The 15,824-nt window shown below is 41.8% G+C and overlaps 2 protein-coding genes and 1 long non-coding RNA gene across 5 annotated transcripts in view; 2 read left to right on the top strand and 1 right to left on the bottom strand.

Moving 5' to 3' along the window:
* Positions 1-10,410, top strand: part of LOC127942358 (alpha-2-macroglobulin-like protein 1) — a 34,695-nt gene extending 24,285 nt beyond the window's left edge. For 2 of the 3 annotated variants that reach the window (XM_052538086.1, XM_052538079.1), the window contains 33 exons: positions 1,427-1,610; positions 1,673-1,829; positions 1,947-1,999; positions 2,077-2,097; positions 2,219-2,384; positions 2,464-2,548; positions 2,617-2,731; positions 2,833-2,953; positions 3,732-3,841; positions 3,910-4,080; positions 4,149-4,373; positions 4,455-4,664; positions 4,741-4,890; positions 5,307-5,432; positions 5,510-5,600; positions 5,736-5,877; positions 6,463-6,688; positions 7,062-7,185; positions 7,257-7,378; positions 7,462-7,513; positions 7,605-7,688; positions 7,768-7,944; positions 8,043-8,118; positions 8,185-8,341; positions 8,420-8,494; positions 8,649-8,811; positions 8,880-9,064; positions 9,145-9,363; positions 9,457-9,578; positions 9,800-9,881; positions 9,962-10,045; positions 10,125-10,230; positions 10,314-10,410. In XM_052538086.1, coding sequence (XP_052394046.1) covers positions 1,427-1,610; positions 1,673-1,829; positions 1,947-1,999; positions 2,077-2,097; positions 2,219-2,384; positions 2,464-2,548; positions 2,617-2,731; positions 2,833-2,953; positions 3,732-3,841; positions 3,910-4,080; positions 4,149-4,373; positions 4,455-4,664; positions 4,741-4,890; positions 5,307-5,432; positions 5,510-5,600; positions 5,736-5,877; positions 6,463-6,688; positions 7,062-7,185; positions 7,257-7,378; positions 7,462-7,513; positions 7,605-7,688; positions 7,768-7,944; positions 8,043-8,118; positions 8,185-8,341; positions 8,420-8,494; positions 8,649-8,811; positions 8,880-9,064; positions 9,145-9,363; positions 9,457-9,578; positions 9,800-9,881; positions 9,962-10,045; positions 10,125-10,230; positions 10,314-10,354 — 4,222 coding nt within the window. In that variant the 3' untranslated portion in view covers positions 10,355-10,410. Of the gene's footprint in view, positions 1-1,107; positions 1,294-1,426; positions 1,611-1,672; positions 1,830-1,946; positions 2,000-2,076; positions 2,098-2,218; positions 2,385-2,463; positions 2,549-2,616; positions 2,732-2,832; positions 2,954-3,731; positions 3,842-3,909; positions 4,081-4,148; positions 4,374-4,454; positions 4,665-4,740; positions 4,891-5,306; positions 5,433-5,509; positions 5,601-5,735; positions 5,878-6,462; positions 6,689-7,061; positions 7,186-7,256; positions 7,379-7,461; positions 7,514-7,604; positions 7,689-7,767; positions 7,945-8,042; positions 8,119-8,184; positions 8,342-8,419; positions 8,495-8,648; positions 8,812-8,879; positions 9,065-9,144; positions 9,364-9,456; positions 9,579-9,799; positions 9,882-9,961; positions 10,046-10,124; positions 10,231-10,313 lie in introns of those variants that run through there. The other variant, XM_052538054.1, reaches the window with a different exon arrangement.
* LOC127942379 (alpha-2-macroglobulin-P) overlaps positions 1-15,824 on the bottom strand; it is a 57,482-nt gene that overhangs the window by 3,493 nt on the left and 38,165 nt on the right. The window lies entirely within an intron of this gene.
* LOC127942752 (uncharacterized) lies at positions 14,586-15,492 on the top strand. Its single transcript, XR_008149393.1, has 3 exons — positions 14,586-14,717; positions 14,803-14,865; positions 15,365-15,492. It is a non-coding gene; the product is annotated as an uncharacterized LOC127942752 (long non-coding RNA).

The following is a 15,824-nucleotide window of genomic DNA, read 5'->3' as shown; positions in this document are numbered from 1 at the left end:
GGCACCGGGTGTCTTCAATATTCAATCTTTTCACAATATTCACATTTTCTGAGATACTGAATTAGGGACTTTCCTTAGGTGGCTGTCACACTGGCAGTGTGGAACGGGGTACGGTTCGCATGAAAAATCTCTAATGTGAACGCTGTCATTAGACTCTGGTGCGCACTGGGGTAGTGAACCCAACACTACCTGGGGAAGGTGGTCTGAGTTCGGTTGCTCCCAAACTGTGGCACGGTTCACATGAATGTGCAAGCAACACGGACTCGGGTGCGCACTTGTTCAGCAAGTAAAGTACCCACGCAAACACACCTGGGTTTGATACAACTATTGATTGTGAAAGCAGACCAACACTGCGGGCAGCGCCGGGAACAATCACACTCGGGCTCGGACCGCAGCAAACAAGCCAAGTGTAAAAGCCCTCTTAGTTATCAGTTATAAAGATCAAAATTAAAAGAAATAAACATTTGAAATATATCAGTCTGTGTGTAATGAATGAATATAATATACAAGTTTCACTTTTTGAATGGAATTAGTGAAATAAATCAACTTTTGGATGATATTCTAATCATATGACCAGCACCTTTACTTAGCCTACTACTACTTCTACTATTACAAAAATGAAACAAACATTATTTTTAAAGGATTAATCACACAACATTTCTTCCATGTTTTATGTTAATAGTAAATCCCCTTTGTTTGACAAAAAAATAAGTTTCTTAATTTTCAATTAATAAAAGATAAAGGATAAATTAAATTAATGTTAAAGTAGAAATCAGTTCACTAAATAATACAATTGACTGTTTCACTTCCACTTTAAGGGAATATTTGTGTTGTTTATTATAAGTTTTGAGAGCACATCCCTAGTATTTGATGATTTGTAAATTGTATTTTAAAAGTACAATATCAATACAATGTTTTCAATTGGTTGAAAAAGGCATTTGATGCATGTTTGGCCAGTTCTTGTACTGAAATACAGTTTTGACCAGCAGGCGTCAACAGCATGACAGTGAATCATTTTGCAAATTAACTGGTTCAATCAGTCAATCAGCTAATAAATGAATTCCTCCAATTAAGTGTGTTTAAATATCGCTGCCAACAGTGCAGCTGATTGAGAGTGACTGTGGAGTTTGTTAAAGGTTTGCAGTGTTTTTGAAAATCAAATCAAATCAAATCAAATCAAATCAAATCAAATCTTGGCTGATCGCTCTTCATGGCTGTGAAGGAGTTATGTATTTGGAAAGGGCTCGTTTTAGTCCTTTTTCTCTTTGCTGTTGGTGGACAGAGATCAGGACCGTGAGTAAATGGGGTTTGAAATGAATAATAAAGTGTCTTCTGACTTTCTCAGTTTACGTGTCTATGGAACCTATCTCTTATATATTTACATGCATGTGTTCTGATATGACTTGGAGTGTGTTTGTTTCCACAGATCCTTCTTGGTGATGTTTTCTGCAGTGATCGAGTCTGGCTCTAATGCCAAATTGTGTGCAAGTCTTCTGAAACCCAATGAGAGTCTTGCAATGAACATCTTTCTGGTTGATGACCAGAACAAGACAACACCGCTTGCGCAGCAGAGTTCTTCAACCGTGTTTCACCGTTGTTTTAGTTTCCAGGTCTGTCTCCGTGTGGCACATGCAGTGTTCTTTCTTTCTTTTATTAAAGTGTTTCTCTACAGGCTCCTCAAGTAGATGGAGAATTAGTGCAGAAAGTGAGGGTGGTCCTTCAAGGGAGGTTCTTCAAAATGACTGAAGAGAGGAAAGTCATGTTCAGAAGTTACCTGCCTCTGACCTTCATCCAAACCGACAAACCCATATACAACCCAGGACAAATGGGTGAGCTACAAATGACCCTTGTATTAATATTAGAAGTGATCAGAACTTGTAGTGTAATGGACTTTGTACACCTTCAAGTGCATTATGTAATCCAAGTGAGCTGTTTCTCTTCCGCAGTGAACTTCAGGGTTCTGACCATGGATGCTAAATTTGTTCCTCTTAATCAAATGGTAAAGCCTGAGCTGCTTCTGGTCTTCCAGGATTTTTTTTAAATAGAAGTTGCCTAATGTTATGTTTGTCTTTACAGTACAGTCTAGTGGTGGTGGAGGTGAGAACTTGTTCTGGATCAAGTCTTTGGATAGATGCAACACTGGTTCACCTCTACATGTTCTTTGTGGTTTTACTGTTTCTTGGGCTTTCATCATTCCAAGCTTTTTCCCTCCAAATAGGACAATAATAAGAACCGGATCGGTCAGTGGACAAATGTTTCCTCAACTGGGTGGATATTGCAGCTTTCTCACCAGTTAAACCCTGAGGCTCAGGTTGGGATGTATGCTCTGAGGGCTTTTATTGGTGACCGTATGATTTCTCAGGATTTTGAGGTGAAAAAGTATGGTAAGTTACCACACATGTGCAGTGGGTAGTCTTGATGACTGACTGGGGTCCTAATTTAAAGCATTGGTTTCTGGTTTAGTTTTACCCAAGTTTGATGTCACCTTGACCACACCACCGACGTACAGTGTGGGAGATGAGGGACTGAAAGTTGAGGCTTGTGCCAAGTAAGTGTGAGCTCTTATATTCTTGACTTTTTGGTTGGTGATCTTATTCCTTAACCCTCTACCCCCAGATACACATTTGGGCAACCTGTACCTGGTCAAGCGTTGGTGGAAGTATGTCGTGAGCCGTTCCCGTTTTCTGTGGTACCTGGTGTGTCTCGTGTGTGTCTTAACAAAACCGCTATGGTAGGAGACCACTGTGCAGAGCAGGGTTTTTTTTTTTTTTTGTTTTTTTTTTTTCTGCAAGTCTACACCTGAATCTTACCACCTCTTTGTTCTGCTACCAGATGAACAACACCGGATGTGCTTCCCTTACTATCAGTACGTCAGAGTTTTTCACCACCAAATTTGAAGAGCAACTGCAAAATTCCTTCCTTGTTAACGTGAACGTCACTGAAGAGGGAACGGGTGAGAACCTGGCAATTTTAATTTTTTTGGTGGGGGGTTGCAGATCTAGTCTCAGTATGGCAGCAGTGGAAGAATGTGAACCAACTACTTAATGGCATTAGCACCCAAAAGGTTGGGGATGAGGTGAGAGAATTAAGACCAGATGGGCAGAATCATACTGCTAGAAGTGCTATCTGACACCATCCACTTTAGTTCTCAGCACTTGATCCGCGCTCCAATACACACAGCAGTCCAAGTGTCTTGTGTAATGGCTTAGATTTAAGTGACCGTGACTGGGTGGATAAACTGAACATGTCAATATTGCATGCCTACCGTCTTGAAGGGACCGCATTCCTATCTATCCCCATCGTCATAACCAACAAAGCATGTTAAATTAAGTACTCCTACTTGATCTGAAAAAGGAGTTTAATTGGTAATGCTCCTGTATTTGTCTTATTCTGCTTTTCAGATATAAAGCTGCTGCATTTTCACTACTGTCAAAGGGATAGTTCACCCAAAAAGGAAAACGGTCATTCGAGTTTTTGAAAATGCAGTCCTTGATTCAAATTTGAGCTAAACTGACTTGGCCTGAAGAGAATGACTTGAGACAAATGTTGGCAGCTACAGCTTGACTAAAAGTTGATTAATGCAGTGACTTAATCCCATTAGTCCTACAAGTCTTATGGGGTTGACAGACTTAATCTTAGCCTTTCTGGATGAAAAGGCCTGGTCTCAAATCCCTGTCAACTAACACTGACTTGAACATTTCTTATTTGGTGCCTTTTTTTATTTCTCCCAGGTGTAATGATGTCAAAATCCACAACAGTCTTCATTACGTTTGAAGTTGGCAAGGTCTCGTTTTCGGACCTCCCAGGTTTCTTTAACTATGGATCAATCCTTAATGGGAAGGTGAATAAAGCTTCAGCTCTTTGACCGTCCTCATTGGTTCCCTTTCCTAACCTTTTCTGTCCCAACAGATCTCTGCATTTTATTTCAATGGGACTCCAATAGCAAGGAAGGCAGTCTATCTCCTGGATGTTAGCCAATGGCCCAACAAACTGCTGCTTAATCTGACTACGAACCTGAACGGAGTGGCTTCTTTCTCCCTCAACACAGCTGATTTCCCTAAAGCTGGTCTGAATCTGATGGTACGAAAGGGTTTTTTCTCTATAAACTGACTTCTGTAAGAAGCTAATTCTATTAACTCGTTCCTCAGGCAAGTGCAACATCACAGGATTTTTATGATTCTAAATCGCCCTACTTCACTACGGAAACGAGGAATGTGCCGCTTTTCCAAACTGCTACAGACTACCCAACGTTTAGTGAACTGACTATAGGGACGCTTGAGCAGCCGCTGAAATGTGGTGCCAAGTATCCAGTGACAATCAAATATTCTTTTGTTGGAGAGACTGGTGACTACAGTGCCGACATCGTCTATATGGTGAGTGGATGCTGGTTTTGATGACTGCACTTGTTGGTTCTCTCTTTGGCACCTCTTATGCCCCAGTCTGTCTCTTGTCAGGTGTTGTCCAAAGGAGTGATCGTCCTGCATGGATTTCAGACGGTTCAAGTGAGGGCCCTGAATCCACCAAGTGGCACAGTGTCGTTCCAGCTGTCTGTCAGTGTCGATATGGCTCCAGTAGTGCAGATTCTGGCCTTCTGTGTTCTGCCCAGTGAGAATGTGGTTGCTGCTACTGCAGCTCTTGACACTGAAATGTGTTTCCAAAACCAGGTGTGTGGACATCTAGCACCTCTACTCTGTGGGTTGTGGCAGCATGTCCTTCAGCTTGAGCTTGTTCTTTTTCCAGGTGTCTCTGCAGTTTTCTCCCCCTACAGCTGTTCCTGGTGAGGGAAGTGTTTTGACCGTGTCTGCTCAAGCAGGATCCCTGTGTGGCCTCAGTGCTGTTGATCAGAGTGTTCGGATCATGGAGCCAGGAAGACGTCTGACTGCTGAAGCGGTATCCATGTGCATTTCATTAGTCTTGTCATACTTTATTTTGACATCCAGGTTTTGCAGCTGGATCAATTAGACAAACCAAAGCAATTGTTGCAAGCAACGTAATATTTGTCAAACTACCACATCTACAGTCAAAAGCTTTTTCTCCTATGCGATTTGGTGGTTTAACTTAGCAATGGATGCTAATCCAGATGAGACTTCCTTTTTTTTTTTTTTCAAGTGATCTTGCGCATTTGCCTGGTATTTCACCAATGTGCCATGGGTTTCATCCTGCAGGTGTTAATCCCTTATCCATAGACCGGTCTCTAGTTTTTAAAAACTAGACCAACACTGCGGTTTGCTACAATACTTGTGTATCTTAAACTGCTCAGTGAGGTGGGTTTGACCTGACCCTTCTCTCCCCTTCCATGTTTTTAGGTGTTCAACCTGCTCCCAGTACGATCTCAATCCTATTATCCGTTTCCTGTTGAGGATGAACAGGAGTGCCTGAATGTTCGACCCCGTCGAGCTGTTCCTACAGACCAAGCTTATGACGCTTTCCAGGTTGGAAATTGTTTGCAGTCATTCAGCCACTTACTGACTGATTCTTCAAATGCATCTTTATGCTTGTCTTTTGACAGAGTGTGGGGATGAAGCTTGCAACAAATCTGCAGGTCAGAGAACCTAACTGCCTGACCTACAGAGGCCTGAATTACTATCGCAACTTTGGCTGTAGGTGTCTTCGGTTGTTTTCCTATATAGGACAGCCTGGTGCATGGCCCTTATTTATCTAATGTGTTTATTGAATTTGACGAGACCCAGTTTGTTGCAGTCCTGGCTTTTTTTTTTTTTTTTTTTTTTTTTCAGTGCCTCGTCCTGTAGCCTTTCAAATGGCTTCTCTATCAAAGGACTTTGGAGGTGGGGGTGCTGGAGGTGATGTTGGTTCTTTTGATGTGACTGTCAGGACTTATTTTCCGGAAACCTGGATCTGGCAGCTCTCTCAAGTGGGGTCAGTGAAGAATCTTGTTTCAGCAAAATGACTCCCCATCACCAGGGCCTGTCTACCCACACAGCTTTTTGTGGTTTGGCCACTTGTTCACACACACATGCAATATCTGGTCCCAAATGGAACCTTAAACTACTGCCAAGGTGAAGATTTACAGATTGTCCAGTTTCACTGGTTGGACAGCATTGCTGGTTTAAGTGCACTTATTTCCTTTGGCCAGTTACAGACTTGCCCCATGTAAACTGGCTTTAGGGTCAGGCTTTATGCCACCTGCTAGGTTTACTTCACTGTGTCAGTCTTTGCGTTTTCATGTGGATTAACTTTAAATGGAGGATAAATCAATGTACATGTGGACTAGGCTTAAAGCAGGTGTCAAACTGTTAAGTTCCAAACACTGCCCCAACACATGCCATGTAGGCTTCAATTGAGCCTGTAGGACTTGTTCTGCTGAATTGTTTTGGTTGAATCTGAACTCTGCTGGGCTGTGGCCCCCCAGGAATGAGTCTGACCATGATCTAAAGCCACTTGGGCTCCACTTACCCCTCCTGGCCTATGTTAATTAATAAATGTATATTGTGTGCTTTTCAGAAACACTGGATCCACAAGAGTTAATCTGATGGTTCCTGACACCATCACCACATGGGAGACGGAGGCATTCTGTGTGTCCTCCAAAGGCTTTGGCTTGGCTCCTCCGGTTCAGCTGACGGTCTTCCAGCCCTTCTTCCTGGAGCTCTCCCTGCCTTACTCCATCATCCGTGGAGAGTCTTTTGAGCTGAAGGCCACGGTCTTCAACTATCTGTCCAAGTGCATCATGGTCCGTATTCATTAATTGTGTGTGTGTGTGTGTGTGTGTACAGGCTTTGTATCACCTTGCTTTGAACTTTTCATGTTTAGCTGTAGCTTGTTGTAACTGTCAGAATTGGCAATTTAAAACTGGGCCACCTTCCACGAGTATTGCACCGTCAAATTTAAGCCGTATCATGTGCCAGAATTTCAGTACATGATTGTGACTGTTATGGACTGACCACCACACTACATATGGAGACTTCAGTAGACTGTCCCTGTCAGGCCTAAGCTAGCTAAGTTAACCGTGCAAGAACTCCATCTTAGAAATGATGTCAATCTCACCCCTAAATGAAACTGGAGAGACCTCTTTACTGTGTACTAATAATACTGTTTATTGGCAGGTTAAAGTGACTCCAGGGTCTTCCTCTGACTTCAGTCTTCGACCTTTTAATGATCCGTATTCATCCTGTCTCTGTGCCAGTGGGAGAAAGACCTTTAAATGGATTCTCTCCGCATCGGTCCTTGGTCTGTTTTTCATGGTTTGTCTTCTAAATTGAGGAGTATGAGATGTTGCTCACTTCCCGTCTATATTATAGGATCTGTAAATGTGACTGTCAGTGCTCAGGCTGATCAATCCCAGGTTCGATGTGGCACTGAAGTTGTGACCGTGCCAACAAGAGGACGCATTGACATTGTTACTGAAAGTCTACTTGTTCTGGTAAGTGTTAACCAGCTTTCTGGAGTCTGATCATGGAGCTCATGCAGTTTTACTGATTTGGTGCACTTCTGCTCTCTTTATAGCCTGAAGGAGTTGAAAGGATCTTCGCCCAGAGTTGGTTATTTTGTCCAAAGGGTTTGTTTGCACTCAGTGACTTTCTAAATGCATTCTTGCTCTACCAGCAAACTGTAGGGCTCTCTGCTGATCTGTTTGGTTTTGTCCACAGGGAGTGTACTTTCAGAAGATGTGTCTCTGACATTTCCAGCAAATGTGGTTCTGGGATCTGCCAAATGCTCTGTTTCAGTCCTTGGTAAACTTTTCCCTTTAATGAATCGGAAAATTTCAGCAAAATGACTGGTTTCAGGCGGCATTGTTTTCCTTTTTCTTAGGGGACATAATGGGTCGTGCGCTAAATAATCTTGATGGCTTGCTACAGATGCCATCTGGCTGTGGAGAACAAAATATGATAATTCTTGCTCCCAATATCTACATCCTGCAGTACCTGGAAGGCACTGCGCAGCTCACCCTAACCATCCGACAGACTGCCACTGGTTACCTTCAGAGCGGTACAGATGACCGAATCCTACAAGTCCTACTCGGAGTTCATTTGGTGTAATGTGAATCCTGACCAAGGTTTTTTTTTTTTTTTTTTTGACTTGAACAGGATACCAAGGACAGCTAAACTACAGGCACAGTGATGGTTCATACAGCACATTTGGCTACGATGCATCCAATACATGGTGCGTTTCAATCTTTTCCTTTTGTGCATCATTGAATTGGGTTGTAATGCAACTCTTCCTGGCCAGGTTGACCACCTTCGTCATGAGGTCTTTCGGCCTAGCAAGGCGTTTCATCTTCATTGATCCCAGTGTCCTCCAGAGTGCACAGGATTGGTTGATCAGCAAGCAGGGTTCAGATGGCTGTTTCATGCAAGAGGGAACCCTGTACCATATTGACATGAAGGTGCATGTTTCTTTAAATGTGTTGTAACTGATCTGAAGTCTACGTCTGACCTAAAGTGTCATGCTGCTCCGTTTTTAGGGTGGTGTTGGTGATAATGTGACCATGACTGGCTACGTTGTTGCATCACTCCTTGAAATGGGCGTCCTTGTCACGGTAAAACATGTCTGCCAGCTTCTTGACCTTCCAGTTGTGTAGTCCAGTAATTTCTGGAGTCCCCTCAACATTGCTTGTTTTCCATGTATTAAATGGCCTCCAGAGACTTTGTTTGGAACCACTGGTGTAGTGACCCTTTCTGCTTTGCTTTCAGGATCCGGTCATCACCAATGCTCTGTCTTGCTTGAGGCCTGTCGTTGGGAACCTGAGAAACACTTACACGACTGCTCTGCTTGCCTACACCTTCAGTCTGGCTGGAGAGACCAGCACTCGAGCTCGGCTTTTAACTGCCTTGAAGAACATTGCCATTTCTGAAGGTGAGGTTCACTAGTCTCTTGATGTTCAGGTTCTTTGGCATCAACTTTCTGTCCTCTCTCGTCCTAAGGCAACAAGCTCCACTGGTCTCAGACGTCATCTGGTGACACTCTGGCGGTGGAGATCAGCTCGTATGTGCTGCTAGCGGTTCTCTCTGTACAGCCTCTCACGACCACTGATCTGAGCTATGCTAACCGCATTGTCAACTGGCTTGTGGCCCAGCAGAACCCTTATGGAGGCTTTTCCTCCACCCAGGTGAGACCGCACACCAAACAGGAGCACAAATGATGTCTGAGGGTTTTTTTTTTCTTTTTAAATCTCCTGTTTATTTTTAGGACACTGTGGTGGCTCTTCATGCTCTGTCTCTGTTCGCCGCTAAAGTGTTCAGCCTGGAGGGCTCCAGCTCTGTTACTTTACAGTCCTCTGTGGCAGGAGAGGTGTATAACTTTGATGTGAATCGAGACAACCGGCTGCTGTATCAGGAGAAGCGGCTGAAGAACATTCCTGGCAGATATAGTGTTCAAGCCAAGGGCTCCACCTGTGTGTCTGTGCAGGTTGTACACTTCACATGCTTAACTTCTATGCTTGTCCCTGTTCGGTCATAGTGTAGGTGTTTATTAGTGTGGGTGGGTTTTTATTATCCCCAGGTTGCATGTTTCTACAACGTCCCAACACCCATTCGAGTTTCCAGTACACTTAGTGTTGAAGTGAAGGTGGCAAGAGACTGCAGAGTGCGTGGATCTGAGCTCCTGCTGAACATCACTGTGACGTAAGAACCACTTAAATTCTCTGACCATTTCACAAAGCCAGTCCAAATGTAGTTATCCCCTTTAGCCCCTAATAAAGTATACGGTTGGAATAGCTGCACAAATGCAACTTGTGCCAACTCTGAGCAACCTTGAGCTTTTTTTTTTTTTTTTTTCTAGATGTGCCAAATTGCAGTGCTTGACTTTGTTTTTTTTTGTTTTTTTTAATTCTTCACTCCTTCAGGTACAATGGTGCAAAACCAACTACGAACATGGTTATTGTGGACATTAAACTCCTGTCAGGTTTCACCGCCGATACATCACTGGTTCGTATGTTTTAAGATGACTTCAAACATCCCAAAATGTTTGAAGCTGCTACAGTTAATGGACTTTCTTTCTTTCTCAGCTTGGATCCCCACCAGATTCATTTGCTCCACTAGTGCAGCGGGTTGATGCTGGAGATGACCATGTGCTGGTGTATCTGAAAGGGGTGAGATGTGCACAGGGTAGCTTCTCTATCTACTCCTTCATGTGTGCTTATGTGCTTCTCCATCCCTCCTGTCTCGCAGGTTGCTAAGGGTGTCCCCATGACCTACAGGCTACAACTGAAACAGGGTCTTGCAGTGCAGGATCTCAAGCCAGCAGTCGTTGAGGTGTATGACTACTATAAGCCAAGTAGGTGTTCAATAGTTTATGCTTTTTGGCTGAATTCCTGGTTGAACATGCCTGTCAAGCTGACTTGCTGTTTTCACTTTCAGGTGACTCATTTGAGACCACATACGTGCCTCCCTGTCTGTGATTTGTGCTTAATTTCTGGCTATAGGATGTATGAAATAAAACTCCTCTCTTAATCCAGTCCTTGTCACTTTCTTTCATACAAAGCTGACTAATTTGCATAAACCAGGGTTTGTTTACAGCTGGTAACCTTTAAAAAGCAAACTGGCAAATGTGGAAGCTTTTTCAGTGTTGTGGCCCTAGACCCTTTCTCTAGTGACCTGTTAAATACAACATCCTGTCTCAGACCAGCTTCCGTGATCAGACTAAGGCAGTGGTCCCCTGCATGTTTTGGAAGGCTTTAGTTAACACCTGATTCAGAGGTCACCTTGTTAGATCTGAGCTACTTGCATGGACTGTTTGGTCCCTATGATTCCTGTGGTATTCAATTCTCACTACTGCCCTAGCAAGGAAGTCATTTGAAGTTTACATCACTTTGGGAACACTTCACCGATTTGCTGCAGGGTCTCTTCACACAGACAGAACTTGGTGAAGTGATATTTTGTCTCATACAGTTATGCCACTTTGAATAGAACAAACATGTGATGCATGTGAAATGTGCATATTGGGGTGCGATTGACTGGAATTGGTAACAATTGTAAGGTTTTCTTTTGTAACTTCATTTAAAAATCACATGTAAAGAGTAGGGGTGTATCCCTGAAGTCCTGGCCAAATTCCCTCCACCTGACTCTTGCCAATCATGGCTTCTCAATCGCCATTCATTGAATTGGCTCTCCCTCCACTCCACCTATGGCTGCGATCACATCCAGGTGGATGCTGCACACTGGTGGTGGTTGAGCAATTGGTTAAGTTTTCCCGTTGGACTTGCTTCAGGTGTGGGGATCTACACAGGCAGGCACACAAGATAGCTGCATGACGTTCACACAACACCCAGGATCACATGTTCTGAAAAGTCACATGACCAATTAGGAAGTAAGTGTCTGTTGGTTGCAAGGCAGATTCTCTTTGGCTGCGTCCGAAATCGAATACTTCTCTACTATATAGTATGGAAAAAGCAGTATGCGACAAATTAGTATGTTTAATCTTTTGCGTTCATAAGAGTAGGCGAGAATTGCAATAATGCTTACGAGATTCAGTTGTACGTATACTTTGAGTTCTAATATGCCTACTATATAGTAGGGGGAAAAGAGTATGTGAAGAAAGTACGTTCAAAACCATAAAACAGTAGGCGAGTAATCCCCGGATGTCCTACTGCTTCAGCGAAGATTCTGAAGGGTTCATCGAGGGATACTTTTCAATCCCAGAATGCCACGCGAAAGGGATGAATCGTCATCGACCGTGAAGGAGAGCAGCGTAGAGGGTGTTTACAAAGGTGAGTATTATAAAACAAAACACGGTTCCCATGTGATAAAATCGTATTTGTTGAGCTACTGTTGAGTAAACTGTGATTTATTAAGGTGTAAAGACGCTAGCCAGTTACATCATATTATATTTGTGATGAACAACAACATTAAAACATGTTTTATTATGTAAACAGACAGCGGATCTCCAGTAAGCATATGTACGTCTCCAAAGTGGATTTGCATGAACCATATATCCTACATCTTAAAGACGATTAATTGTCTGTTTAATATGAGACAGAGAAATGTTCTAAGAGAACTGCAAAAGAGCAAATCACATGAACAGACATTTGAGTGAGAGATGTGTGTGTTATGTAGAATCAACTGTCTACATTGCTTTAGATGAATGTAAGTAATGTAAATAAATCTACATTAAGTAAACATAAGTTATCTATTTCATTTGAACATTAGTGTTGATAAATTGTTGAGCTCTTGTGTTGGATAAAGTTCGTGAACACATCAGCATCTATCTCAACATGTAAATGCAGTATATCACAGATAAATCACAGAGACTGACTCTTGTCTGGATGTTACAGGGACAGATGAGACACATGTGTTTATCTGCTGCAGAGAGACTGATGAAGAAATGCTGCCATCAAAGATTCTCAGTGAGTACACTACAGTTATCAAAACATATTTTTAATTTTAAGTTGTAGTTTATTAATAAACAGTTATTACAGCACTTTTCTGATTCTTGTTTGCTGTACATTTGATGCAGATCTTTTGTGGTGGAGCAGGTGACAGCAGCATCTGTGGAAAAAACCTGAAAGAAAAATCCAAAGTAAGATCATTATGCTACTTCTAATACAGAAATGAATTGACACTGTGCTGTTAAAATGACTGCTTTTGTTTTGTGTTTGTGCATCTTTGTAGGATCTGAAATGTCTGCAGACTGCCGTGTGCACTGAAGATGGAGAGTCATGGATGAAATGCTCCATCACTGCATCTCCACTTGTTTTCTCATCAGGACCAGATGATGCTGTGTTCTCTTCATCTTCAGTGACCCCAGAGCCAGAGAGAACATCTAGAGAAAGACCAAAAGACACTGAGGATGTGATTTTGGTCAAGTTTGTTCTGCTGGTTTCTGTTCATACAATTTCAGTCAATAAAGCCTGAGTTTCAGAAGTTTCTAAAGTATCCTCAAATAATGTCATGAAGAATCTGAAAGTCAGGCTCCATTGACTGATACTGTATGAACACAAACCAGCAGGAGAAACCTGACCAACATCACCTTTTATGTTCAGGCAAAGGATTGAACAGAATGGAGGCAAGTCATTAATGACTGAATTTATGTTTAGATGACCTGACCCTTTAAAACCCCAAATAGAAACTGTATTAAATGTATGCATGCATTAATATTATAGTAGAACATTGAAGAAAAGAAGCTTTAAGAAATAAGCAGCTTTATTAAGCATTTTTCTGCCCAAGACACAAAAAAAGCATTCACAAAATTCACATTTACATGTATTAATTTGCCAGAGACTTTTATCTGAAGTGACTTACAGTGCTGTTATTATAGGATCTCAATCCCTCTGGAGTCACCTGGAGTAAAGACACACCGCTGGAGATTGATCCAGAAACCTTCTGCTCACCAGTTCAGTTCACTAAATCACAGAAATAATGAAGCTTTATCAAATTAACATGCAATTGTAAAAATATCAAATTTAATTCAGCAATAAATAGAATGCTGACAACATGACAAAGTGTTTTACTCTGTGTAAGTGTTTTCCAGGTCTTGGTGCTCATGGAGAGCAGACACAGCAGCAGTCAGATCGTCCCGCACATGTTCTCCTGCTCTTGTTCAGGGTTGTGTGGTCCAGGGTCTTCATCATGGTCTTCCTCATCCTCTCTCTGCACTCAGACAAGGACTCGATGTCCCTCTCTCATCATGATCAGATTCAGTCTGACTGCAGCAGTGAGGGATGTGATGGACGGATGTGGATTCACCGTCTGTAAACATTCAAATACAGAACTATTTCTGAATAAAGTTTTGTTTCATGTGTTGTTGACTTTTATTTATTATTTTACTTGTTTATTCATGTCTCCTGTTGTTGTCAGTAAATAAAATATAGCCTAATTGTTTCATTAGCACATACATTAATTCATTACTTGACTGAATATTTAAATGTATTCATCTTAGCTGCATTTGTCTTGTGTGACGTTATGCATAGATATGAAAAAAAAATAATAATAATAATTATTAGTCACCATTTATCATTATTATTGTTGATAAGTGTTGGGGTGGGCTAGAAATGCTTTCTGAGGTAATTTTAATTTTTAAGTAGTAATATTTACATTTTTCAAGTGTAAAATCAACATTCTTCTCCAAAGCCGAGATCTTCAAGCACCTGATCAACGTCTTATTTGTGCAGATATCAGCAAAAGCTGAGGAAAACCGTACGAGCTGGGGTTGTGGAGTTACTGATGAAGGGTTTAATCTTCAAGGATTAAACTGTGGGTCATTTCAATAGAGTTCAAACATAAAAACAACACAAATACATTGGTTAAACTACAATAACAATAAAAGGGCATTTGTGTATTCAACAAGACCGCCCACAAAAGGAGCAAATTGCATCAACATCAAAATATTTAGGTAGTAAATATTAAACCTGTAGCAGTCAGTCATATATCTGAAGTTGTTATAACGTCATAGGTCACATGATAACGTAAACATGGCGGAATTCATTCATACTCAACGAGATTTGGCTGTAGAGTACGTACTCTTTTAGCGCTCGTTAAGTAAGTAGGCTACTTATTGAAATGTATTACCTACTCGTTAAGTATGTGATTTCGGACGCAGCCTTTGTGTTGGTGCTGGACACGGTGCGTGTTGGGCTTCCTTTTCATGTAGGTACTGTTGGTCATGGTAGAGTACGAGTAATCACTGCCATTTGAATTTTAATACTTTGTTTTATCAGGGTAATTTCCAGAAGTACGTGTCTACTCTTCATGGAGGACACGGGCTTCTGCATGGAGTTTTAAAATTTGTTGTGATCCCATTGTGACTTGAGCTGCTGGGCTGCATCGGTAAACGCCTTAATATGCACATTTGTCATTGAGTGTTTTATATCTGCATTGGAACATTTTTTAAAATACTTTTGTCTGTCTGTAGCAACGGAATGTTCACCTTTTGTCTTATGTCAATGAGCTGTGGGACAGTTGAGCATACTGAAAAGTAGGCCTATATTTTCTAGCCATGTTTGAGTTGACTATGCGGTTTAATGAGGCTGGCAACTAACAAGATTGTTTTATTTCCAAAAAGGGACCAGGCTAGTCACTTTTCTTGTGATTTAATACGCTTTTTTTTTCTTTTCTTTTGTTTGTTTGATTGTGTGATGTGATTTTTGCTTCTGGGCCTACCACCCATGTGCACTACTTGTAGTAGCATTGTTCCTTAACTTCTGGTGCTATCAATGTTGGTGGTTCTCCTCTCTAATTATGTCTTCCGCTTGGGCTATCCCTGTACAAGGCCGGATCCACACTGATGCTTTGCCCCTTCTTGCCAAGGGACCACATTGTTACAGACATTGGTTTGGGGTTTATTTATAAGCATAACACGGTGTGAGATTTTTGTCGTGGTGTCTGAAGATCTTGAATGTGTGGTGCTTGCTGTGTTGCATGCTGCTTCTGGAGCTAGGTTGCGGTCTCCTCCTTGTTTCTTTTTGTCTCACCAGGGTCCTCCTGAGCAGGGGTTTCTCATTGGCTGATCCGACCTTCCTAGACTGAGGAGAATCCACCAATTGAATAGCAGTATTTAAGATCTCTTTTTGTACTAAATTGTAATAAATTTGAAATACATTTATATATCTGCCTCTTTTCAACTGTCCCTTTGTGGGGAAATAGAGTTAGCTACACTACATTAAGGGAAGACTTGTGGGTCCTCCTGCCCATCATCAGGGGTGGTGTAGTCAGACCGTAAAGATTTACTGCTTGATGGGTACCACACAGGTTTAACTTTAGGATTTGAGTTATGATGTTGCTGTTACATTAAACATTTTGACTTTTGTGACCATAACAGACCACAACAGTAGTGCATTTAGTTCAACAATTTTAGAGACGTGTGACATCCCAACACTGTTGTTTCATAGTTTCAGGTGTTCAACATGCTCCCGCATGACACCAAATCACAGCTAA

This window comes from Carassius gibelio, chromosome A3 (assembly GCF_023724105.1).
Source record: "Carassius gibelio isolate Cgi1373 ecotype wild population from Czech Republic chromosome A3, carGib1.2-hapl.c, whole genome shotgun sequence".
NCBI classification, from domain to species: Eukaryota; Metazoa; Chordata; class Actinopteri; order Cypriniformes; family Cyprinidae; genus Carassius; species Carassius gibelio.
Note: the sequence above shows the minus strand (reverse complement) of the source record. Positions and strands in the feature narration are given on the sequence as shown.